General features: G+C 34.0%; 1 protein-coding gene across 1 annotated transcript; it reads right to left on the bottom strand.

Moving 5' to 3' along the window:
* Positions 1-454: 454 nt before the first annotated feature.
* LOC113555787 (general transcription factor II-I repeat domain-containing protein 2A-like) lies at positions 455-2242 on the bottom strand. The gene is made up of 3 exons (XM_026960323.1): positions 1723-2242; positions 841-1572; positions 455-753 (listed from the first exon to the last, which is right to left on the bottom strand). The coding sequence occupies exons 1-3, from the start codon at positions 2240-2242 to the stop codon at positions 455-457; spliced, it is 1551 nt and encodes a 516-aa protein (XP_026816124.1).
* Between the last annotated feature and the right edge of the window lie 8256 nt (positions 2243-10498).

Genomic DNA, 10498 nt, shown 5'->3' with positions numbered 1-10498 from the left:
ACTTTAAAATTTAATCAGTTTGCATCATCCATGGCTCAGTAGAATTAATTATAATTTTAAGAAAAAATCAACTTTGATAGTAACTTCTTTAAAGATAGATTTGTTCATAGCTATAATAATGAATATAGAATAGTTCAAAACTAAAATCATATGAAATATTTATATTATATCAATTTTCATTTTTTATGATTGCTAATGATGTAAATAAGTCTTTGTTTCATTTATTCGTTGTCGAGTGTCGCCATTTTATTTGACTACACCTCTGATAGTAGTGTACCCTATAGGTCAGGGGCGGCCAAACTTTTTTTGGTCACGATCTACTAAAAATATACTTCACCTTTGAGGATCGACTTTTATAGAAAAATTTTTTATTATTGAATAAGTGCATATAAACATACAATAAGTATTATTAACTAATTACTATTATTATTGTATTATTAATATTATATACATATTATTTTGTTGATCTGGCCATTGTTGAAGTGTGACATTGCATGTCGTTGGCCGATTGGTCGTAATCTGGCGAATAGTTGCTAACTGCTAATCGAAGACACTGCTCCAAATGGTCATCAGAGAGCGTAGATCGAAATTCTGTTTTTATCATTTTCATGTGAGAAAATTCTGTTTCGCACAAATATGTAGATCCAAAATAACTATGTAACTGCAAAGCTACATTCCTGAAACCCGGATATTTTTCTTCACTCAGTAAATTCCAAAAATTTGTTTCAGAACCTCGAGCTTTGAGGAATATATCTGATTTAATTTTTATAATTTCAGATTCAAATTTTGTAGAATCCATATTAAACAAATTGCTTATTTGTGTAGAAATATTTTCAATACTGTTTGTTTCGGAGAAAGGAAAAAACATAAATGTAATAATCGGCTCTAATTTTTGAATATCTTTAAATCGTCTTTCAAACTCATTGTACACTTTTTCAACCTCAGAGCAATATATTTCCACTGCCACTGTACATTTTTGCTTTTCAAAAAAATCTTTTAAGTTTGGAAAATTATTCAAATTAGATTCATTTAATTGTGACTTGAGTAATATCAATTTTGATTTAAACCCATTTATAGAACTCAATAACTCAATTATTGTCCCATCTTTTCCTTGAAGTTCAACATTTAAAGTGTTTAAATGAGCCGTTATATCTGTTAAAAAAGCTAAGTTCTGAAGCCATGTATTGTTTGTTAAACAATCATAATTATCGCCTCTGGATTTTGAAAACTCTATTATTTCAGGAAATAAACATTGAAACCTTTCTAGAAATGTATCACTGCTCAACCATCTAACATCCGTATGCAGTAATAAATCACAATGCTGAAAATCGTTTTCTTCTAATTGTAATTTAAAAAGTCGCCTTTGCAAGCTTCGTGAACGTATAGAATTGGCTATTTTAAAAGCAATGTCCATTATACTACTTGTATTCAATATTTTTCCACACAATGCTTGTTGATGTATCACACAATGGAACGTTATAACATTTGGAAAATTATTATCATTCTTACACAAAGCAATAAAACCATTATTTTTACCTATCATAGCTGGAGCCCCATCAGTCGTAATACAAACTAATTTATACAAAGGTAAATTTGATTTATTGACAAAATTAATAAAAGTTTGATAAATATCCACACCTCGTGTCGTACTTTTCATAGGAATTATAGTTAATAATTCTTCTTTTGAATTAAAATTTGAAAAAACTTTTCGTATAAATATACATAGTTGAGTGGTATCTGTTATGTCTGTTGATTCATCGAATTGAAGAGAAAAATAAACATATTCCTTGATGTCTTGTTTTAATATTTCAACTAAATTTTGTCCTATAGATTCTACTCTTCTAGTCACAGTTTTACGATATAACTGTAAATCGTTTATAGCTGATAAAATTTCTGATTTATTTTTAAAGTTTTCAAATAAAGCATCTGTGCCTTCTAAAAAAGCTTGTTTTACTATTTCACCGGTTCGAAATGATTTTTTATTCTTAGCTAAAACATGACTAATTCGAAGTGAAGCAATTGTTGCTGCTTTGGATTTTAAAACTGGTTTAGTAAAAATCAATTGTTGTTTATCAGTTTCAAGTTTTAATTTTTCTAATTGCTTTTTACGTACTTCAGTTTTAGGACGGAAATCTATATCAAATTTTGAATGCGTTGTTCTAAAATGTCTTTCTAGATTACATTTTTTTGTTGTGGATATTGTTATTTGACATATCAAACATATGCACTTTTCTTTCAACATTGTAAAAAAAAAATCCATTTCCCATTCTTGATGAAAATGATAAGTTATTTGTTTTTTATGTGCACTCATAATTATAAATTTTAAACACAACAGACACCAACAGAACACAGAACAACAGAACACAGTGAAATGAACATTCGTGACCGATAAACATTTGACACACGAAACCAGATTAAAATTAAATAGATAAAACTTATCGACAATTCGATAACAATTCGTGCGCGTGTCCCTAAAAATAAATTCTAACATGATCGACTTTGAAATTGTCCGCTATCGACCGTTTGGCCGCCCCTGCTATAGGTGGTTCAGAATAACCTGAAAATAAAATTCAGGTAGGTAGTTAAGTATATTCATATTTTATTATATTGTAGGTGTATAAGCCTACTTACCTACCTAATTATTGAATTATTATATTAGTACATTGAGCATAGGCGCAAATAGGGGGCGCTTAGAGGGTATTAGCACCCCCAATTGTAAAAGTAGCACCCTCAAATACTTTTTTTATAATATTACAATTAGTAGTTATTCAATGCTATACCCGGAAAATGAAGAGTTTAAGCACCCTCAGATTTTTATTGAAATTGCGTCTATGATATTGAGGAATGCCCTTGGAAGGTTGCCTTGGTTCTACTGCTCTTATGCAGTGTCAGAGTGTTTAGAGAGTAAAACTTAGTACTCGTAGATGATTTGGATAGCAACACCGCTACGATAAGCATTAGAATTTTAAATTTATTTTAAAGACGTGTGATTGAGGCTACTTCAAATTGCAGCTCTACCAGTTCTTTATTTATACAAACTTCTAATATATTTACAGGAACGTTCCTAATGATAATGGATAGTTGTTTGTTTTTCTGGAAATTGGTAGGTGTGATATTCTATGCCGAAATCCTCAAAAAGTTGTGTTCCAGTTCTATATTGTCGATAGAGGTCAAGTTAAATTTGAAAGTACATTTTGTGTTCGCGATGGAGAATTCTTCAAATATATTTATTTTATTCATATTGGATAGTGATGTATAAACGTTTTCGTAATCTGAAATATTGTATACATAAATAGGTGGGATTTTTAGACTAATCTGTGGATGATGAGTCCTGACATTTTCTGTAGAGCCGTCCGTTTCGTCGTTGACTTAAGTAGTTAGTAGTGGAGCGAATCTATTTTTAATTGTGTAAGGACAAGTGAGAGCATCATTACTAGTTTTTGTTTAATTATTATTTTTTTTTAAGTGTCTGGAAGATTGTGGTCTTAAGGAGAACTATTATTATTTATAATTATATTACCTGTTGGCGCCGCGTCAATGATACACTAATCGTCGCGCGACGGCACCGTTCCTAATCTCGTCTCCCGTTTCCCCTTCACACCACTCAGTCATTTTGTTTAAATTGTTTAATTATTATAATATTATAACTATATATATATATTTATTCTCTTTGTATTTTCTACCGAACAATTATTGGTCGGTCTTTGCCGCATATGTTCACTATCGTTTTCGCTTTTTCATATCTCTTGTTAATTATTATTTTTATCGTTATTGTTTTGCGGCCAACGCCCTTTATTATTACTATTATTACTGTTGTCGTTCGTTTTGAACACCGTTGTTCCCGCTATTGCAGCGGTTTGTTTTTTCTACTTTTTATTAAAGCCGCATTGAGCGCAATGTATGTGAAATTATTATTATAAAGCAGTGAACATTACTCCTCACACACATACTATATTATTATACTGAATACCTCTATATTGTGAAAGGACAATAAATATTATTTTATACTCCATAACCATCTCTCGTAGGTCATTGCTTTTTATATTATCTCATACCTACGATCAACATAGCCAGCGTCTCCCGATTACTGTGTGTCGCTGTGCTCGATTCCACATCACCACTGAGAGAGTGCCACCGCGTAAGTCCGCCAGCAACTTACGTTGTGTGAGAGGCCGCCCAGGTCGTCAGTCTTCGGTAGTCCATACAGCAGATCAGCACCATCGTCAGGCTTCGGTAGTTTTAAAGTTATTTTAAATTGTGTCCTTAGTTTGTAAACTTTGTGGTCATTGCACCAGATAGATTCGACCACAGAGTCCTTCCCCATAACTAATTTGTACCATCCTACTTCCCAAAATAGCACTTTCCCGTTCCTTGGAGTCGTCGCGTACATATAGTTGCCTATCCATAAACTATAAGGGTTAATATTAACAGACAATCGGCGATAGGATATTCATTAGCCACATAACGCTAATTTATTGTACCACTATACATTAGTCTGCGTACTCCCTAATATTGGGCGCGTTCATTACCTATATATATATATATATATATATATATATATATATATATATATATATATATAATATCATTATTCTTATATATAAATTTAGTTATTTAAATACTTGTAGTGTGCTAATCAGCAACGGATATGCAGTGATGGTATAGCCGTGGTTAATAAATAAAACAAATGCAAATATTTTAAAGTTAAGATTTATTGATAAAATATTCAAAGTGTAATTAATTAGAAAAAAGTCATAATGACTGATTCGTAATGTCAATTGACGTGAAGGTGCTCTGGTAGATCACGTTCAGGGCCCCCTTATATAGTTGGTTCCCCCTTCCTACTCTTCTTCTATACCTTCTGGTCAAAAAATGTGACTCATTTGTTGTTCACAAGCTGTTTACGCGGTTTAGGATTCCAAAAACGTGCGATGACCTAGTTAGATGTGTGGCAAGATGTAACCTTTTCCGTGCATGTCATATACAGTATTGACTGTCACATTATTACTACTGCGTAGTTGGTAGTTCTAATATGAACTAAGCTGATTTGTTGTTTTAGCAAGGGACTAATATTATTTATATTTTAGAGCTGGTGTATTTTGGTGGGCCTATCTCACTCTTTTATGTTGTTTTTCAAACTCCGCTTTCTTAGTATTTTGTTGGCACTAGTTGTGAGATAATTCGGGTGTCATATGTCCCACTAGCTGTCTTATATTGACAAGTGTAGACATTATTATTATTACGTATTACTATAACTATTTCTATGTGAGACGTAAGAGCACGTAGCATACTACGCACATTATTAAATTTTGTTTATATTTTTATACAAATAGTTATTAATTTCGTTGATTTTTTATTACATGTACAGGTACAACAGAAATTCAACTGTATGCACTTTTCATTGCTGTTTCAGACATATTTTTTCTTTTAGTCTCATAAAATCAGTTCGTGTTAAGACGTCGTACAGTCCACACGTTAATTGCCTCTCGTTCCGCTTTATCTGCTCTCGATAGTGTGTGCATTGTTCACTGTGTCCAGCTCGTCGCGGTATTCGTACCGTTGGTAATGTATAAATTATTTAAACATTACCCAAGGTCAACCCATAATTTTCCTTATCTACATTATTATAAGTTACTCTAATCGCCCACCGACTCCTATCACCAAATATCCCAAATCGTCAAAAAATAAACATTTAACAGATAAAACTATTCCACCGCTTATTATCACCAAAACACTAATAGACCAAACGGGTGTCAATAGTCCCTCGGACTTCTCTGACAACGAAAATGATTGGCATACAGTCCAATCAAATACTTCAAAACGCTCAAGATCTCCCAACAGCTCTTCTCCTACCACAAAAAAACCTGACAAAAATATTTTTATTTCGGCTAACCGTTTTTCTCCGATTGCTCCTTCTGACGAAATTCAACCTATGGAAACATCAAGTACCAATACAAACCCTGTAATCAATGTCAATGAAAATAAAACATCAAAGCCACCTCCTATCTTTATTCAAGAACAGATAAACTACAACAATTTCTGTCAAAAAATGAAAGAATTAACTGATGAAACCGGCTTTGACTGCAAAAGCTCTACCAAAGGTCTTAAATTCCAAAGCTACAGTCCTATCTCCTATCATACGGCTGACACCTCTCTTATTAAACAAGAACTCTTAAATAAGGGATTTGTCACTAGAAGCATAACGCCTGTTACAAACAAGCTAACCAATACTCCCCTACCGATATTCTTTATTGATTTAGAACCGAGTCCAACAAACTCCGATATTTTCAAACTAACCTCATTATGTTATACAAAAATTAAAGTTGAAATTCCCCACCCAAAAAAAAGAAATACCGCAATGTCACCGATGCTAAACGTACGGCCACACTCGTGGCTACTGTAATCACTCTCCCCGTTGTGTACGCTGTGGTGAACAACATGAGTCAACTGTATGTACCAAAGATCGCAGCTCTCCTGCCAAATGCGCTCTATGTAGTGGTAATCACCCGGCTAACTTTAGGGGCTGCCAATCGCACCTAAATCTTAAAAAAAAATTATCAGAAAACCCTTCAAAAAAAATCTGGAATAAAAGTTCTCTTCCACGTCAATCAACTGTAAAAAATACCTATGAATCTACACACCAAGCTTACTCACAAAATTTCCCTCCATTAAATCAAGATTCTTCTTCTCACAGTCATAATAACAACTCAAAGGATAATCAAAATGAAAATATCTCTGCACAACTATCATCATTTATTAACGAATTTAAAGCATTAATAAACCCTCTAATATCATTCCTCACCACAGTCATTGATAAACTTATTAAAAATGCCAACAAATAATTTGCAAACACTCTCCATATTGTTATGGAATGCAAACGGCATCTCGCAACATTTAAATGAACTACAATTGGTCCTCGGCGAAAAAAAAGTCGAAATTGCACTTATTACGGAAACTCACTTAACTAAAACTTCATCGCTCAAGCTATTTGGATACGATATTATCAGAGCTGACCACCCAGATGGTACTGCCCACGGAGGCGCTGCTCTCCTAATCTTAAATAAAACAGACCATCTCCCTCTTCCTCCATACTTGTCTCTAAACATTCAAGCAGCTAGCACATCAATAAAAATTAACTCTATAACTATCTCCATTTCCTCTTGCTATTTCCCGCCAGGAAGACCCTTCCCTTCGGCCGAACTGAGTAACCTTTCTCAAACTCTAAGCTTCACTCATGTTATTGGTGCTGACTTCAACGCTAAATACCATACATGGAGCTGCACCACCAACACTAGAGGTCGTGCTCTAAACAACTTCATCTCACTTAACCACCTCAAGATAATAGCGCCGCACTCTCCAACCTATTGGCTATCGCACGGCAACCGTCACCCCGACATCCTTGACATTTTTATCACCAATCTACCAAACCGCTTTTCCTCTGAACTTGTAAACCTAAAGGATCCAGCTTCTGATCATACACCTGTATTACTCTTCATTGGTGCTCAACCCACTTTGAAGCAAAACAGACCAATCATTACTCCAAGTACTACAAATTGGAACAAATTCAGAGTTTTTATCTCAAACAAAATAATTCTTAATACCAAATTAAAATCATTTTCCGATGTCGACCAAGCAATCACCCAACTCTCGGATGTCATTCAAACAGCAGCCAAGGACTCATCTACCCTTCGCGCACCCTATTCTCAAACACCCAACCTATCACTGGAACTAAGACAACTTATTGCTGAAAAACGCAGAGCCAGATCTAAATGGCAACAAACTCATTACCCTGCAGATAAGACAAAGTACAATTATCTTTCCAATAAACTTAAGTCCCTACTTAAAACTCACAAAGCCAATCTTTACAAAAATCACTTACAAAACCTCTCTCTTACAAATGGATCTCTCTGGCGCAAAACTAAGTCAATACTACAAATTAAGGACTCTCCTCCGCCTCTTCGCTGTGCAGACAACTCACTTGCTTCTACAGACAAGGAAAAAGCAGATATTCTCGCTGAAGAATTATCGGGTGTCTTCAAACCACATCTCATTCCTACACCAGCTCCACACATGTCGTCAGTCATGGAGTCTCTCCTGTCTACTTTACCTATGGCCCTACCTACAAAACCTACTTCCCCAGCGGAAATAGTGGGTATTATTAAAAAACTGGCAAACAACAAATCCCCAGGTCATGACCTCATCTCCAACAAAGTCGTCAAAAATCTACCTATGAAATCGATCGTTCATCTTGCTCATATCTATAATGCAGCCCTTCGGTTATCTTATTTCCCCACTACCTGGAAAGCATCTGTTATTGTTACAGTACTCAAACCTGGTAAGCCTCCAGAAAACCCCTCCTCGTACAGGCCCATCAGCTTACTACCAGTTCTGGGTAAAATCCTTGAAAAAATCATTCTCAAGTGAATCACCACCATAGCACAATCAAAAAACAGCATTCCAAACTTTCAGTTCGGCTTTCGTGCTCACCATGCCACAACTCATCAACTCTACAGGGTTGCGGACACTATCTCCGCAGCACTCGAAACCAAAAAATACTGCGCCGGTGTTTTTCTGGACGTCGCGAAAGCATTTGATACCGTCTGGCACGACGGTCTCCTTTTCAAACTAAAAAATATTTTTCCAGCCCCTTTATACCTAATACTTAAATCCTATCTTGCCAACCGCTCTTTTAATGTCCGACATAATTTACAATACTCAAAACAATATCCTATATTTGCTGGTGTCCCTCGAGGCAGCGATATTGCTTCTTTCTTATACACCATTTATACGTCGGACCTGCCCACAACTGAAAATACCTTAGTTGGAACATATGGTGATGATACTGCCCTATTATCAGTTTCTTCTGACCATACCACCGCATCTCATCAACTTCAAACTCACCTGAATACTCTCTCTCAGTGGTTCACCAATTGGAAAATAAAGATTAATGAATCCAAGTCCTGTTTTGTGACTTTCTCACTCAGACCTCTAAACTGCCCTGCAGTAACAATCAACAACATCGTCATTCCTCATTCAACAGAATTTAAATATCTGGGTCTTACATTCGACAGACGCCTTACATGGTCTCTCCATCTTAAAGATAAGCGTAAGAGACTTAACACTAGACTTCACCTGCTAAGGCCACTACTTCGTTCGAACCTTACCTTACCCATCAAAATCATTCTTTTTAAAGCTCTTCTTCAACCAATATAGACACATACGGTATTGTAATCTGGGGTTCTACTAAGAACTCAAACAAGAGAACCATACAAGTCTTCCAAAACATCACTCTTCGCTTAATCACTAGTGAACCCTGGTTCGTCTCGAACGAGACCATAAACTCCGACCTCAAATTACCATCCATCAACCATACAGCTGCTATCTACTACAGACGCTTCCACGCCAAACTCCAAGTTATTCCCAATCAACTAATCAATGAATTAGCTTCACTAACACTTCCAGGTAATCCAACCAGACGTCTGAAAAGGAAGTGGTGCCGCGATATGATAACTTAAGTTTAAAACTTATAAATATAAGAGGTGTCACAAATGTGTGACTGCCTCCTCATGTGTTTATTCTTGTTAATTGTCTGTACATTTTTATTACTTTTACTTATTGTACTTTGTATAAATTGTAATTCTTCAAATAAAGCCAAATTTAAAAAAAAAAAAAAAAGTCTCATAAAATGAGCTACTTCATGTAATAACTATGAACCTGATGATTCAGAATTTATCATATTAAAAATATAAATTCTGCAATAGGTCCTGAAGCTGATTTGGTTCAAATGAAAAGTCAAGGATTTCTTACATATCCAGACCGCAATGTATATAAGATTTAAAAAAAAATTAGAAATATGTTTTTTAAAACATGTAAATTCTATTGATGTTTTTGAAGATACATATAATGACTTTTTTTTCAAATAATTCAGGTATCCATTTTTCGTGTAAGACATAAGACTGACATACTCACCAACATATTTTCATACTATATAATAATGCGAATGAGACAATATATATTTATCTCAAACCAAAAAAATTAAAAAATGAATAAAACAAAAAAATAATTATAAAAATTAGTTAGTACATAAATTTGTCTTTGAATTATAAAATTGTCAATATTATCATAAATATTAATGTATTGTATTTAATGCAAATAAATAATTATACATGGATTATGATTTATACTTATTATACTATTTATTCTATTATACTTGGACTTAAATACTTGATTTTATTTAAAAGAATAAGAAAATTGAAAAAGACATAATTTAAAATAAAACTAATTTCATTAGATAATAATAACAATTTTCCCTACATGTGGTGACATTGAAATACAATATTTCCCGCATTGAGTGTTGAGAGTTAATTTTTTTGAAGTATCAGTCACAATATTTGTCTTTGTTGTACAACCTGTATATCTTAAATCGTGTCCCTTATTACCTCATTATCACTGATAAGAAGTGTCTAAATCGTTAACACGGTAGTAAAATAATTTTATG

Source organism: Rhopalosiphum maidis, chromosome 3 (assembly GCF_003676215.2).
Source record: "Rhopalosiphum maidis isolate BTI-1 chromosome 3, ASM367621v3, whole genome shotgun sequence".
Taxonomy (NCBI): domain Eukaryota; kingdom Metazoa; phylum Arthropoda; class Insecta; order Hemiptera; family Aphididae; genus Rhopalosiphum; species Rhopalosiphum maidis.
This window is presented reverse-complemented; position numbering and strand designations above follow the sequence as displayed.